A 17,028-nucleotide genomic window follows, 5' to 3' on the forward strand; every position below is an offset into this window, starting at 1 on the left:
TTAAGTTGATTGTTGTTTGTGTAGTCATTAATATGTCATGTTTTTGAGATTGCTAAATATTTAAAACCAAGTTTTCAGGGGCTGTGTTCAGACCAACATCAGCACTTCATTCATTCAGTGCATTGATATAGTGGGGGTCCTGAGGGCTCTATCCAAAACATGCAGAGATGTCAGTAGGCTCAACACAATGTAATGCCACGCGTGGAATTATGAAACACTACGCAGTGCTTTGTCATCTGATAAGCCTTGGAACATGGATGCAGTCCTCAAACTGGCACTCAGAGTATTTTCTCCTTGTATTTTTTTATGCTTTACCATTTTCTGTCTGACTGTTTGGTAAGATGTTTGGTGAATTTGAATCTTTTTTGGTGAATTTGAAAATTTCATAAATTGTATGAAAAGTAAACCCTGTTTTTTTTCCAGACATCAAAAGTAGTATTTCAGAAAGTGATGTGAACCTGATCCTGGTTTAAACATGCACTGATGATCAACTGTTTTGATTGTTTGACTATTTGCACTATGATTTGTCTTGTTGTTGAGAGATTTTTATACCAATGAACTTTGCCTTGTGTTGAATGTATGTATGTAGCATTACTGTGTTAAAGAGGGAAAACATTTACCTTATTCTCTTCTCCAAATTGCAGAAATTAATGTGATCTAACAGCATGCTGCCTGTAAGCTACACAAGTTTGAACCTGACTGTGTCAACAGTAAGTGTAACATGAGGCTATACCATGCCCATCTGTAACATGGAGTTTTTCTTTTCTTTCCTCTTCCTGGACTTTCCTTCATTTTCCTCAGAGGTGTGAGGACCTGCATCCCACATCATCACTGCTCCTCTGCTTCTGCTCACAAGCACGATGAGTCTTTGCCTTGTCTGTCCTTTTCTTTTTGTATGGTCATCCCTCTTTTTTGTCTCAGTCTAATAACCCACTCCAAGGACTTTCTTCATGTGCTCGTACACAACATAGGAGATGCTGACAGCAGGAATGACTTTGAGAAAGTTGGGGGTGATACCACGATACAGGCCCGGCACGCCTTCATGGGATATGATGTATTTGAACTGGCCCACCATGGTCAGCTTTGGGTTACCTTCATTTAGGGCTGACAGAGGAAGAAGAATGAAGGTCACAGAGGCTCATATAAGAAGCAGAATCATTGTTGGATGACTGTTTACTCAATGTACAGTATATCTCACCTTGAGCCTGCATGCGTGTGCGAATGAGAGCGAGGGGATAGGAAGCCAGCTGGCCGCATGTGCTGGAGATGGTACCGCAGCCCAGCAGGACCAACACACCTGGATCTGCCGTATCTACACAGTACCTCTGGAGCCAGTAGTTCTTCAGAGTCTGAGAGGATGAGCAGTGAGGAAGGGTTGAGAAAATAAGGGAGAAGATTGGAGAAAAAGGAGAATTATAAGAGGAAAAATGAAAAATGGACTGGATGACATGAACACACAAGCTGTAGTTTATTTTGACTCAATCCCACACACACCATCCTGCTGCCAGAAATACTCACTAGAACACCAAATGTGGATTTATCCATGACTAAAAATGGTCTCAACAAATGCTCCACTTCCTCGTGTTTGAGTAAAAAGCTATGGCTCTCTCCTCATCTTTGATCTTTGGCCTACATATTCCAGAACCAGTCGGTGGCCTTTCCACATATGTACACACACCTCATACACAGCCAAGTCGATGCCAGCATAGGGGATTATGCCCAGTGTATTTGGCAGGTAGCCCCTGTAGAAAGCCCGGACTCCTTCCGTCTTCAGGATATGTCTGGCACAATCAGCCATCCCTGAGTATTGCCCCGTCTTCCTTAATGTAAGACGAGTCTTCAGCACCTACCCAACAGACAGAGACAGAAAACATGAAAGGAAGGAATGCAATAAATAAATGGTTAAGAGAGTGACAAGCAAGATTGTATTCTTCAACTGGACATGCCTAGAAAACTTCCAGATGGAGGCAGATGGCTCAACTCAACACCAGGTTCTATGAGCTCCTTCCAGATATCCAGACTCCTTACCCTGTCCATAAAGGTGAGCCCAGACACCCTGTTTATGTATCTCATTCTTTATGTCACTACCCAGAGTTGATGGCCATGGGTGAAGACTGGAATGTATATCCACTGGTAATTTAACAATTTTGCCTTCTGCTACCAATCCTCATTTTTTTTTTTTTTTTTTTACCTCAATCCTTCTATTTTCTAGTGTTGTTCCATGTATTGGAAGCTTCAGAGTAAGGTGAAGTGAGATGGGGTGCGTCTTGTGCGTTCAGTGTTGTTACTTCTCTACAGCATAATAGCATTTCACCTTTTACAATGTATGGATGCACATGTGGTGTCTAGTTTGTACAGTGTACTTCATCATATGCTGTTTCTTGGTTCTATTTTCTCACACATCAGACACTTGTTGTCACTGTGCTGGTTTAAACCAGAAATTGATTTGTATCAGTTTAACACTGAATACAATACAAAATACTGTTATTTAGCTCATGAAACAGTGGCATGAAATGCTGTCTGTCTTTCAGCCCCATCTTAGCTCATCTAGATCTAAAGACATTATAAAATATAAAATAACAGAGAAAAGAACCAGATAAAGGAAACATGAATGGACTGAATGGACTGTACTTATATAAGCGCCTTTCTAGTCTTTACGACCACTCAAAGCGCTTTACACTACATTTCATTCACCCATTCACACACATTCATACACTGATGGCAGGAGCTACCATGCAGGGTGCCAACCTGCACATCAGGAGGAAGTTAACCATTCACTCGCGTTCATACACCGTTGGCATAAGTGTCTTGCCCAAGGACACATGTGGACTGGCGGAGCCGGGAATTGAACCGCCAATCTTTCAATTGGAGGACGACCGCTCTACCTCCTGAGCCGCAGCCGCCCCATGAATGAAATTAATCAACAACAAATGAATGAGGAATAAACATAAATTTCAACATTTCATGTTTATGTCAGTAAAGAATTTATAAAAAACCTAAAATGTTAAGCTTTGAAAATGTAATTTTGTATTCAGACATCTGTTTAGTGCATAAGAGTTTTTATAATGCTGCTCCTCCACCATTGAAGAGGTTTGTTCAGCTCCACTATGAGCAAATGAGCAGAGCTTCAAGGTCTGCTTCACAGGGAAATTGTAGGGTGTCACAGTTTCTGCTCTTCCTATTACCTGCCACTCTGATAAATTTCCACTTACCCCAACTCTGCTCCACTCCTGCCAGTCATCCACACCCACCTCATCAGCCAACTCTGTTCATCTGGGCACTCAGCTGCACCTCATCAGTAATCAAGGCTATGCTTTTCCTGTTCACTCACTCATGGCCAGATTGTTCTGCCTGTCCCTGTGGCTGTCTGGCGTTCCTGTGCTTGGATTTTGCAGTGTGAATTCCCATCAGTCCTGCTTTGTTATCGCTGTTTGTCTTCGTGGGTGCATATGGTCCTGATCTTATGCCTAATGAACTGTACCTAGATGTTCTCCTGTTCACCACCACACCTGCCATCAATCTACAATAAAGTTCATTATCAACTATACCTGTGGTGTTTGTGCTGCTATTGGGTCCTACCACCTCCACCCATTACATAGTGTCCCTAAACGAGGCTCCACTTCTGCACAATATGCAATTTTCCTTCAAAGCCATGAAAGAATGGAATAAGCTCCCCGCCAATCTGAAAACTTGCACAGGCTTCCACATTTTCTCTCGTGAAGTTAAAGTTTTTTATAACTTTGATATATGTATTTTGATATTTATATTCTGTTATGTGTTTATTCCTATGAAGTAGTGCAGAGCATGTTTTCTCTTTTTGAGATGAATGTATTTTGTACATGGTCCCTGATATAAATAAATGTATAATAATGGTAGGCTACTGACTGACCTCCATGGGGTAGATGATGGTCTGGGCGGTGGCTCCTGCCAGTGAACCAGCAATGAACCTCTCTTGTACCCTTAAAGTTCCACCCTCTTTACTGCCTCGAATCACCCACTTAATCTAGAGAGAGAGAATAAGGAACAGGAGGGGGAGCCATGGGAGGAGATTGTTAGTGGGCCACAGAAGTGTGATAGTGATACCATACAACATGAGAGAGTGCAGAGATATAAACAGGACAGTGGGCCTCATGCATGACTTTTATTTTTATCTTCTATTTGTTCTTGCACAAAGCAATAAGAGGAGAATATAAGTCTACAGGTGATGTTACACTCCAATCAATCATCAATAGGTAGGAATGATCTTAACTTTGCAAGTGTTCTGAGATGAAAGAAGCCAGTACCAACAACTTGGTTAATTTGTTGAATTATAAACCAGAATCAGAGATTGGGGGAGTGGCCCAACGGTATTGATTGTGGTTGCCTAGTTGTCTGCTAGGCCAAAGACCAGTTTGATTCTGGTTTAACAGGAGGAGGCTTTTTGCCATCCAGGACGTTACATCCTCAATGCAATTTAGTAGGGAGCTAACATTGCATGGATCACATGGATTCAGTGGGAGGTACAGCTGGGTGTCATCAGCATAACAGTGGTAGGAGATGTTATATTTATCTATATCTCAAAAGAAGCACATGCAGGGAAAACTAAATTGGGCCTAATATGGAGCCTTGTGGTACTCCACATGAGATGTGTGCAGAGGAGGAAACATTGTTATTTCTAACAGTGGCTGATTGGTCTTGGAGGTCATAGGCAAACCACTGAAGGGTATATCTCTAGATGCCAACAACATGCTTAAGTCTGTCAAGTGTCCAGCACTTTCTTAGATAAGCATGAAGGAATGATGTCTAAAGAACATGTAGAAGTACAATTGCAAGGACACAAGTTTTAGAGAACTCAGTCAATAAAACCATTTTGGCTATCTGGGATTCATTCCTTGCCTCCCTGGATGAGGTGGGAATCTGATGAATAATTCATCTATTTACCCTCTTACGGCCTTTGCTGTAAGTCAATGTATAGCACTCTAAAGCATCCTGTATAACTGGCAGCTCAAATGTCATTTCAACTTATTTTCTATTCATTTGTCTACTTATCTATATACCTATTAATGTATCGCTCCAATTTCTCCTCTGATTTCTCTTGTTCACTCGTCCTTTCATTTTCATTACTTTTTTTTTTAAAAACATGCCTATGTATGTCTTGTATATGTTTTTGTTGCTATGATTTGTTCTGTGAAAATGAATAGACAAAATATTTTAAAAAGGAAGAGTAGTAGGGTTCATATATGTGAGGTAATATGTGTGAGGAGAGACAAATCAGTTTAAAGTTGGTGAGGACTGAGGAGCCTGAGCTTGACAGATCGTGGGTGGGCGGTGAGATCTGAGATTGAATAGTGTTGATTTTACTGATGATGGATTTTAGGAAATATTCACAAGTATCCAGTGTTGCTTTATGACTATTTGGGACTGCAGGGTTGAGGGCTGTAGTTATTGTATGAAATAGGACGCCTATGGGCATGTTTGGAGATGATATCAGCAAAATATTTGGTTCTCTCTGCTTTGACACACTTTTGATATTTGATCAGAAGGATGCTGGTAAGACACATTACTTTATCTTTTTTCCACTTTTGTTCATCTCTCCTACATCCCTGCTTAACTTCAGGAGTTAAGCAGTTTAACCAGGGCTGAGGTTGGTTTCTCTCTCTGTAAGGGGCAATAGTGTTGAGACTAATTGTGCAAGTGCAATTGAATAATAATCATATCTATAAATAAATTGACTTGACTTGACTTGACTGACAGACTCAGCTGCAACACAACATGATACTAGACAGTTGGTGGCTGATACTAAAGAACTGCAGAGACTCAGAGGCAGCTGTCGCAGTAAGAAGTTTCCTTACTACTATGGAAATGTAGGAGCTGCTGCACCAAAATATGCCAATAAAAATCATAAAATCAAAAAACCTTTTAAATAAATTGGCAGCCATGATGATAATAGGAAACAGAAATATGATATAAATAGGATATACATTTTGTATTATGTCTGTTTTACTTGTATATTCATTTTTTAAACCTAACCCTAACCCTATCATACATATTTAAACTCAAATTATGAATAAATATATAATTCACATTAGTACATTAGAAATGTAAATGTGTAAAAAGTGTTTGTTACCAGATTTATTTATGACATATACGACAGGTCTGGACCATTTGTAAATTTAACAAACTGAAGAGAATTCTGAGTACAAGAAGTCTGATGAATGATCATAAATAACTCATAGGTGCAATTTAAAGACCAATAAACAAATCTGTGTGCATGAGTGCTGATTGCATGAGGCCCCAGACAGACAGTTTGATTAACGTGATGTGAACGTGAATAAAAAACAAATTGAAAATGATGCAGAATTCTTTAACTTTATCTGACACAGGGGAGCCACTGGGTCTGTCCCCAAAAGGAACAATCATTTCTATATTGACATTCCACAATGACTGAGCAGGCTGCCAGACACATTTTTACTTTGTCTTTGATTGATTAAAGTGTACTGACCTGTTCATACGCCATAAACTTAATGGCAGATTCAGGGGCAATCTTCAGGACATTGATGCCATTTCCTCTCCAGAGTGCTAAGACGCCTCCTTCCTTCACCATCCCCCTCAGCCCCGACCACAGATTCTTCCCCTGCGACGCAGATCCATGTACCTTGACACACAAACACTGCCAGGTCAGTTGACTTGTGCATGTGCTATGTTGGAAATGTTGCTGTAGGTTTGATGGCAGGACTCTGTGGTGAGACAAAGATGATGGGTCGTGTGTACATCCAACCCCAGAATACAGAGAGGACATGTGCCGACATGTTGTCCACACAACAACATTTGCAAGGTCCCAGAATGTTCATTTATGCAACAATGTTTGCCTAGTTTTAAAAAGTCCTTGGTTGCTCAAAATGCATCACTTAGCTGCCTGCAAGAGAGGGAATTTAATTAGTAAAGTTACATGTCACACAACTAAAGCAGTGCGCTCAAACACATTATAAAGCTCTGTAGAGCTGAGAGGAACTGCAGAGTTGGTTGATAACTGTTTTTGGACTGCAGATAATAATACATCATCAAACTGGTAGTATCATATCTTCTGCTATGCATACATTTTCAAGATGTATAAGCTTCATACAGTTTGGGAGAGATTAAGTATGTGCATAACAGGTTATAAAATATTAAATAAAATTACATATTTCAAAGAAAAGAAAAAGGGGTTCAACATACACATCTATATCAAATCAAATTAAAGGGGCTTTACATATTTAGAGGTGTTTTAGATATTTGACCCACTTCCATAACTTAATAAATACAGTTTTCTTGAGACGGAGAGACAAAGTAATCCTTTCAATAACATCTTGTTATCCATTATTAATATAAGAATATTGATTAGGGTTATTTTGACACTCTTAAAATTCAATTAAACCACACTTCTGGTAAAGTAATTGTAGTGCAAGGTTTTCAGGCACTCCTGTAATTAAAATGGCTTCTTTCTAAATAGGCAGAACCAACCATGTGTTGTGTTTTTGCTGGAATGCTCCAACCACCCACCTGAACTGCCCACCATGTACTCTGTGAATATCAGTTCAACATTTGGAGGACAGCATGAGCGTCAGACTCCAGGGTGATGTTTGTCACAACATTACATAAACTAACAGTTGATAGATATACGACTGTTCCAGCTGTTATGTAAATGTCCAGCAGTACTTTATTTCTCAGTCAGAATGAGAAGCAGGTTTATTGCAAACTAGGTTTTGACATACAAGCACTTTACTTTGGTCTGATGATGTTTAACTATGAACATAGTGCAAGGACAAAAACAGCCAAGTACTCCAAAAGTGACAAATCAACATTAGAATATGAATATGAAAACTTGGATATAATATGATGAGTTTAGATCTGTTCAGTTTTGATCAGGAATGTGCAAAATATTATCAGGGCATGTGCAGTATGTTCACAGTTAGGGCTGGGCCATATGGGCGGAATCAAATATCACAATATTTTTGACCAAATACCTAGATATCGATATTTTGATTGTATTGTAGGGATGACTATCAATGCTTTCACAAAATATTTACACATTGAGATTTGTTATAAATAATCATCAGTAATGTGGATATAATGACTAAGTTGATAAAGACAGATAATAGAACAGTTTGTTAAACTCAGAAAATTACATTTGCACTGTAATGCAGTCTTTAAAATATCAGCATATCACCATATTACCATATTCAAATCTAAGACGATATCTATAAAACATCACAATATCAATATAATATGGATTATGAAGTATAGATATGTGCAGTACAGAATATGTTGAAGACGTGTTAAAGTAAAGCATAAGTCAGATATAATTGTGTTTCAGTAAGCTGTTTGTCAGTTTTACACAGGAATTAGATATTGGGAAGGAACTCAGAAGGAATACCAGAAAAAATAGAATGTACTGCTAGACTGAACCTTCTGCCACTTCTACCCATCGCTATTATCACTCAATGCACATGAATATAGCTCATACGTTGATATAGCTGTTGCCATTAAACTGTATTTATGTTTATTTTGTCAGTGATACATGTCCAAAGCAGCTTGAAAAATGTGTTCCCTACACATACTTGAAGCAATTTGGGGTTCAGTGTCCTGCTCAGCGAGACTTTCACATGTAGTGAGAAGGAGCTGAATAAAGGACCACCAACCCACTCCTAGGAATGTAAAGTTAGTCAGAACCATCTATAAATAAAAGCTCCTTTGGCCATTATGCATGCACTTTGAGACGGTCCCGAACTTCAAAGGCAGTGTGTGTGTGTGTGTGTGGGGGGGGGGGGGGGGGGCAGCATGTCAGGTAAAGGCACATTACATCATTTACAATATATAATTTACATTACAATGCTTGAAAACTTCCCTGTGTATTTATGACAGTGAAAGTGAAACAGCACACCTGTAGAAAGACTTTGAGGCGGTCCAGAGGGGCAGTTCCTGTCCGGGACACCGCCCCTGCCATCGCTCCAGCAACCAGCTGCCGCCACACCAGACCCGATCGCCGCTCCCGTTCTGAGAACTCATCTGGCACCGTCAGATGTTCCCCGATGTCAAACATCTTGTAACAACATTGGAAATGAAAATGAAAGTCAGTATTTCACCTTTAATCTGCTATTTTGTGAAATTAAGAAAAAAATGACTCTACACTCATCTTCTTTACCACTACCTACCATATGTACCAAATGACTAAAGACTCCACAATCTAACATTGTTCTTTATAATTAAAGTTATGGATGAATGCAAAAACTACTTATGTATTTTTTATGTATTCATTGATTTAATTATGTTTTAAATATCATGCTCCTGTTTGCAGAAGTGTGATTAATGTTACTGTCAGGATATTATTACTGTTTTTAACTAGAACTGGAATATGATGACTCACATGGGAGTGTTTCCAGTGGTGGACAATCTCCTCCATGTTGTGGAGAGGATTGAACAGGAAGTGATCTCGCCATTCCATCCAGTCAATGGTCATAGTGCCATCTCTGTCCATACTGGGGGAGAGAAAATTAGAACATATACAGTGCCATCAGCAGATCACTTACAGCTTACAGCTTCCTGCTTTTAAACACTATCAGTCACCTCAAGTCTGTCAATGTCTGTAATCAGAATATCAGGTACTAAAGGGTTGGATGGTCAGTCTGCTATCCAATAATGGTCACAAAGGAAGGTATCTTGGCAACTTCTGGGTAACCTCACATCGGCATTCAAAATACAAGTACTTCTTCTTCTGGAGCACGCCATCAGTTCAAAATCATGTTAATAGGGTCAATGACAAATCAGGGTTAGCAAGATGAAAAATACAAAAATATGTTTAAAAATGTCTTAATCAAAATCATTTGAAATGACATTTGCACCATTTTTTTTTAACCAAAAGTAAGATTGAATGCTCCTGAAAATGTCAAATGGTGTAACCACAAAAGAATGATCAATATTCACATATTTTATCACCTACAGTGTATTTAAGTGGACTTATACTAATAATGACTTCATTTAAAACATGTAAATGTTTCCTGATCTCCATGGTAACCCAGATGAAATGTAATATTTAGAACAATTGTATTCCATTACCTTTATTTAATATAAAAAGTTATAATGTAAGATCATGCCAAACTAGTTGATATGGTGTTTTATTGAGAATTTACTGTTTTTAAGCAAGTTGAATTATTTGGTACAAAGTTATTATGGTTACACCACTTAGACATTTTTGCCATAATCCTCTAATATATTCTCTCAAAATGGATTAAAAGCAGAAATTTGATGCTGGGTCCACAAAAAAGACATTTGTTTTCAAATTTTGACCATTTTAAATATGACTAAACCACATAGACACATTGATCCAATAAGCAATTCTCATAAAATTAGGGAAAGAAATCATGATGTCAAGCTGTTAAAGCAAGGTTAAGTGAGTTTCTTAAGCTGTTAAATACAGCCATCCTAACAACAAAAAGTAAAGCATAGGTCTAAAAAAAAGTATAAATGACCTATGGTGACATTTACACCATGTAGCAGCTGTAGTAATAATGACTCAGGGATGTGACATTATAGGGTGACTCACTTATTAGGAAGAAGCAAGTTGGGAGGCAAAAAGGTCAAAAATGGACTTTGCTGCAGAAAGCTGCTGTTTGCTTTCTGTTTCTAACCATGAGTGTCATGTTTCCAACCACGTAGTAAGGACGTTTTTTTTTAAACGTAACAGTATGTTTTTCTCTGTTGCCATGATAATGAAGGTTGTGTAACTTTAAGACAGTACTCATCATGTTTCAAGTGATCATTTTAACACAAGCCCTGATCTTTTCCCAAACCTAACCAAGTAGTTTTTGTGCCTAAACCTAACCAGACCTTAACCTCAGTGTTGTCACATCATAAAACATCATTTTTAGCTGATTTATAACAGTTTTAGAAAGCAGAATTTTACAGTGCTATGGATGCTTCTGGAGTGCTGGTACAATTGATTATGTGGTCATTGATTATGAGGATGTGTTCATTAAAGAGAGTCTCCAGGACCCCAAATAGAATGGTTCCTGCCACCAGGAGGGAAACAGTCTACCCTTTTCTTTTTAAAAAGCAGAAGAAGAGCTTTTTTTAAATGTTCTCTTATATTCTCCTCTCTCTCTCACATGCACACACACACACACACATTGTACCTCTGCAGTATTTTGGAGGCCTGCTCCATAGAGACCTCCACTCCAAGCTTGTGCAGCGAGTGTTGAATCTCTCCCACATCAATTCGCCCTATAAAAACACAACAGAATGTTTTTTTAACCTCCATTAGCGTTGGTCTGCTGCTGGTTCACTTCATAGAAAGATGATATTCAGTGTATTTCACCAGTGTGTGTGTGTGTGTGTGTGTGTGTGTGTGTGTGTGTGTGTGTGTGTGTGTGTGTGTGTGTGTGTGTGTGTGTGTGTGTGTGTGTGTGTGTGTGTGTGTGTGTGTGTTTTTAGTATGCCCACACCATCATGGTTACGGTCGAGGTTGTGGAAAATGAGCCACAGCCTCCTCTCATGAGCCTGCAGGTACTGGGAAAACTCCTGGAAATCCAACAAACCATCATGGTTGATGTCGCTCTCCAGGACTATCTGTGGGTGCAGAAGGAGACTATCAGTCACTCAGCAGTGACTACAGACAGGTACAGATGAAATGAAGTGGGCAGAGGGTGTACTGGTAATGGAGACAGCATGGAGGTAACAGGGGTCAGGGGTGTAGAGAGTGCAACAGATACACAGGTGAGGAGAGAGGAGGATGGGATGTAAGGCACTGTGCTCCCCGTGACAGTCAATATGTAACAACAGCTTACCTCTCTCCAAACATAATCTCTCCTCTCTTGATTAGGACAGAGAGAGAAAAAGAGAGAAAAAGAATGCAACATCTGCTCTTCTACACAGAAGGGAGGAAAAGTACACACACTTAAAGCTTTTTCTGTAAGTCAGTGTTGCATAAACACATCATGAACATGTGACTGGCATTACTGGTGAGAGACTGATGGATTCTGCTGTTACTGACTCTGCATTAATCTTATTAAAAGTTGTGTTTTGATGGACATTTCAATCTGTAGTTGATGAAAATTGTAGATTAATGTGAAAGACACAAAACTCAACATACATGAATTTGCAACACAATAGCAAAGGCTGTCTGAAACAGAGGAGACGTGGGCACAGTTACATGATAAAATAAGGCTGGGTTTCCAGTCACATTCATGTGTCTATTTCTTTGTTACCAGGAAACCTCAGAAACCTGACAGCATACTTTAGGGAAATTTGGTTGAGGTTTGACTCATCAGGTTTTAATCCTAACATTATGTGATTTTGAATGTGTCCTTGGGCAGGATACTGAACCCCAAATTGCTCCCAATGGCTGTGCTAATGGTGTATGAATGTGTGTGAATGGGTGAATGTGACATGTAGTGTAAAAGCACTTTGGGTGGTCAGAAGACAAGAAAAGCACTATATGAGCACAGTCCATTTACCATCTTCAGCTACTGAACGCTCAGATGTATGAAACTGTTCTGTGGTTGGAGCTCGGTGCTACTTCACATACCGTAAATGATCTTTTTCTTGGGAATCCTGAGCACCTTTGAACATAAGAGCCCTCAAAAGTCAAAGGAATGCTTTAGACTAATTATCTGTATGCCACTCTGTATGTTTTACTGCTGAGTCAGCAGAGTTTTAGGCTTTGTTAGTGAGGACATTCCTTGAAGGTGAATTCAGTTTAGCTACCTATCACCTTTTCATGGGGTTCATGTAAAAATCATCCCTCTTATACTGGAATATTCATTAACAAGTGGGAATAACAGGAGCTATTCCCTACTTCCAGTTCTGCTTTGTAAGTAGATCGTAGTATAAACGTGACAGTCAGACTGACAAATCAGTTGTCAGCCAAGCTCAGCAGTGTTAGGTTTGTGTTACAGATAGACTGTTAAAATATTTATCCACAAAGGGGTTCGATTCTTCTGCAAACTGGGACAGACCGTCCTAATATGGTGTTCTAACCAGGCCACACAAATTAATATTTGACCTGTAAGAGGTTGATTAATGACGGAAATGACAGTCTCACCCAAAGGACTTGACTAAACTGTTTTTATGGTGCTATTACTAATTAAAGGCAGTGAAACGGTTTATCTTCTGTAGTCTGCAGAAGGGTTTCAAATACTATACTACCAATGATATTAAACTGTTGTATGTACTGACAATTGGGCTGTTAACATGATATGAATCATATATTATTATTAATCAGAAAGTAAAGTTGCAATATTGTCTCAACAGGTAATGTCCTGGTATTGTACATGTGTGCTCATTGTCACTGTCAAGTCAGATTTTTGACTCACTAAACCAAAATGAATTCAAAATTATAACAATATCATTTCATAAAAACTATAACAGTCACAATTTTGACTTTGTATCTCATCATTTTGTATCTATTGTGAGTATCTACATTTTTTTTCTTTCTAACATTTTTTCCGGGCAGGAATGGCCGGAATGGGCTTCCGTACAATGTTCACTGGGACAACATCTGTGGAGACAAACTGAGAACATCAAGCTGTGTTTTGTCAAATTGAAACTTGGTTTGAAAGCTTGAAGAATCAAACTAATGGAACTCTTTTTTTCTCCTTCAGTCTCTGTACAAAGATCCTGTGATCCAGTTGGTGGCTGACATGGTTGTAATGCAGCAAACAATCGTGTAACCCCACACACTGCTTTCAGCACTCATACTTTATTGAACATTACTGAGGGGATGTACTGAAAGTCTTTTAATGTAATCAGGAAAGTTCAGTGAGTCAAGAAGCCTTTCTAACCTTTGAACATAGACACACAGGAGAAATCTTGATGAAAAAAGCAGATGTTGCCATACAAACACTCACTCTCTCACTGATTCCTGTCCATCCCCTCATGACAAAAAGATTGTGATTTGATAATATTATTAATATATGAATATGCTTTGTATTGTATATTGTATATATTTGTTGGTATATAACCAACAAACCATAACCTTTATTTAGTGAATTCATACACAACCAATGATTAAGCAAGACATCAGTTTTATGCAGGAAGCTAAAATATAAATATATTTTTATACCAAATATATATCTAATATTAAAAAGACAATGGGCATGTCTGTCTGTATGTTTCCAAGATGAACTTTATCTCTCTGTTTTTATGTCTTATATTGTCTGCCTATGATTCTATGTCAAAGTTTTATCGAGCCAGGAACACTGCAAATTATACACGTCAAACACTTGCTAACACGTCTTTAAATTGAACTTACTGTATGTTTTTTTAAACGGAAAGTGAAGATTTGGCATTCAGGTGGTTAAACTTGTGAGGATATTGTTGCTAGGCATCCGACAACAAAGTTGATGTCATCTTGCTCTATTTTCGGAACTGTTTGTGATTTGTACCTCTTTCATAAGAGACCAGCTGAAATTGGCATTTTAAAAATGGGTTGTTAATATGAACTCTCCAGGCAACAAGCAACCTCATTACATGGTGGCTAACCTGTCAAGAACAAGTGACTCTCCCTTTGGTAGAGATACAGAAGCTCAGAGAAACACTGCGGCTGCTATTTATTCAGATTTTAGATCATATTTATATAATGTGTGTAAATCTTTCTTAAATTCTAGAAACCTGAAACACACTGCTGTAAAATGTAGATCCTGACTGCAACATCGAGCTTTTATAAATTAGCTGCAGTTCAACATTTTACAGTAAATTATATACTGCACCTACCTGGAAGACAAATAACAGCTATTGCTATTCCATGTTACTTGAGTGATATGGTATGAAGGTGATGTACATATGTAATAGATCAAAAAGACAGGGCCCCTCTCTTCTCTCATACTTCATATAGTATTTAGGCTACAAACAGTATCCTGGGACAGTGGTTTTCAAACTTTTTCACACAAAAGACCTTTAAACTGTAAACTGACACAACTTAGACCAGGGACCCCCATTTGATATGATTTTGTCGCAGGGACCCCCATCTGATATGATTTTTGTATGAAACCACGACCAAAACAGTCATTCATTCTGTCATTGTGTTACCTATGTGAAAATGAACCCTTTTGGATGGGGACCCCTCATAACCCCTCTAGGACCCCTGGGGGTCTGTAGGTAAAATTGAGATGAATTGATTTAACACATTACATATTTGCTCTTATACATTTCTGCAACCTTTCCACTTCTTGCATTGTGGACAATGAATTACAGTTATGTTTCCATAGTGATAACCCAGTATTCATTTACCACTTCATCCCTGCATATCTACTGTTGTGCAAATGAAGCAGATTTGAATGGGACAGAGCAGATTAGGCTTGAGGTGATGGTGCATGTGTTGTGTGAATGTGCACCTTCCCCAGCGAGTAACGCTCTATTTCACCGGCCCATGGATAATAAGAACAATGTCTCACCTCCTCTGCCTCTCCTTCATGTAAACCACGAGCTGCGAGCCCGATCTTCAGTTCACTGATGTCCACCCTGCCATCTTTATTTAGGTCCAGCTGCTCGAACAGCTCAGCATATCTCTTCTCTCTCTCGGGGTCCAGAGACCTTCCGCTCTCTCCTTCTTCCCCGTTTCCTCCGCGGTGAGTCTGTGAGCTGAAGCGCTCCTCGTCTTCGCCCATGTGAAAGAGGGAAAGCCGGTTTTCTCTACTGATCGACTGTTAATGTCACAGCCGAGCATAACACTGTGAGAAGCGGAGAGAGTGTGAGGGTTTGTCCTCCTCTGCAGAACGGACCACTTGTGTGCCTCACACCATAAGCAGCGCCGAATGGAGGGAATGTTCAGTCCCGGATAGAAGGATGGATGATGAATGGATGTGCTTTACACCAGCTCTCGTGAGATTAATCCCGGTGTCGGTTACATACTGTGTCACAGCGGCACGCGCAAATCCATAACTCAGTCAGATGAATTAAAGTTTCCGTCACAAGAGGAGCTAGCGCATGAAGCAGCTCGAGAGCAGTTTTACCGCAGTAGGCTGTGTGCGCGCGAGGAGCCTATTACAGCTGTCAGGTTCTATTCCTCTGAGACTCTTTGTATTTTAAGCTGTATGTAAGGATACAAATATCAAATCAACACTACGATTAAATAATAAACATATGAATATCTCTACATGATAATCCAGCCTCTATCTGACTCCTCTCTCTGACGCCGGTTCCGCTGGATCACGCGATGCGTATGGGATCTTCAGCGCGCGCGTGCCCACAGCAGTCCGCACGCGGCAATCCAGCACAGGGATGATGATGATGATGATGATGATGATGATGATGAAGAGGTCTAATGCTGGCTTTAAACAGTTTAGCCTAATAACAAATAGCAATCAAAAATGTCTGCATCATTGAGCTAATAGTATTTTTAAAGCCTTTTTTCTTTTTTTTGTGAATGTGTGGATTGAAGCAACCTGACATGATTGATATTCTATAATTAAAATATTACAAAAATGGGTGTTATGTTAAATGATTAAGCCTAAATTAAATATGAAAAAATCCAAATGTTATTGTTTGCTTTAAAAGAAAGTAGACTTTAGTTTTAAATAAGGTAATTCTGTACATAAGTATTTTTACTTTTGACAAAATACAGCTTACATTTTGCTTATAATACTAATATACTTTACTTCAGTGCACGTTTGCATGCATTGCCATGGACTTTTTTTCCAATGTAAACAGTAAAAGTAACATACACAGTAGTGCATACATAACCGTAGTATAGTAAATGGCCCTTATAGTACTTTTTATTAAGTGACAGATCAGAACACTTAATGCACCACAGATGTTAAGGTTGTGTTTGTTGGGGTTGGTACTCCTGTAGATCACAGTGTAGAGTCTGAGTAAAATGAACCATTGATAGCTTATTGGCTATTAATAGCACTAATAATAGGGATTGTGTGCTGTGACGTGCAGCACAGGATAGTCAAGTGCCTGGTCAGCATCCACAGGATAGGACAGAGAGAGAGAGAGAGAGAGAGAGAGAGAGAGAGAGAGAGAGAAGAGAGAGAGAGAGAGAGAGAGAGAGAGAGAGAGAGAGAGAGAGAGAGA

General features: G+C 39.2%; 1 protein-coding gene across 1 annotated transcript; it reads right to left on the reverse strand.

The window, feature by feature from the left end:
* Positions 1 to 922: 922 nt before the first annotated feature.
* Positions 923 to 15,617, reverse strand: LOC134000073 (mitochondrial adenyl nucleotide antiporter SLC25A23-like). The gene is made up of 11 exons (XM_062439375.1): positions 15,405 to 15,617; positions 14,235 to 14,237; positions 11,457 to 11,580; positions 11,148 to 11,235; positions 9,383 to 9,494; positions 8,900 to 9,058; positions 6,482 to 6,634; positions 3,890 to 4,003; positions 1,679 to 1,846; positions 1,199 to 1,349; positions 923 to 1,104 (listed from the first exon to the last, which is right to left on the reverse strand). Exons 1-11 carry the CDS (start codon positions 15,615 to 15,617, stop codon positions 923 to 925), a joined length of 1,467 nt encoding a protein of 488 aa, XP_062295359.1.
* Positions 15,618 to 17,028: the final 1,411 nt, after the last annotated feature.

This window comes from Scomber scombrus, chromosome 18, assembly GCF_963691925.1.
Source record: "Scomber scombrus chromosome 18, fScoSco1.1, whole genome shotgun sequence".
Taxonomy (NCBI): Eukaryota; Metazoa; Chordata; class Actinopteri; order Scombriformes; family Scombridae; genus Scomber; species Scomber scombrus.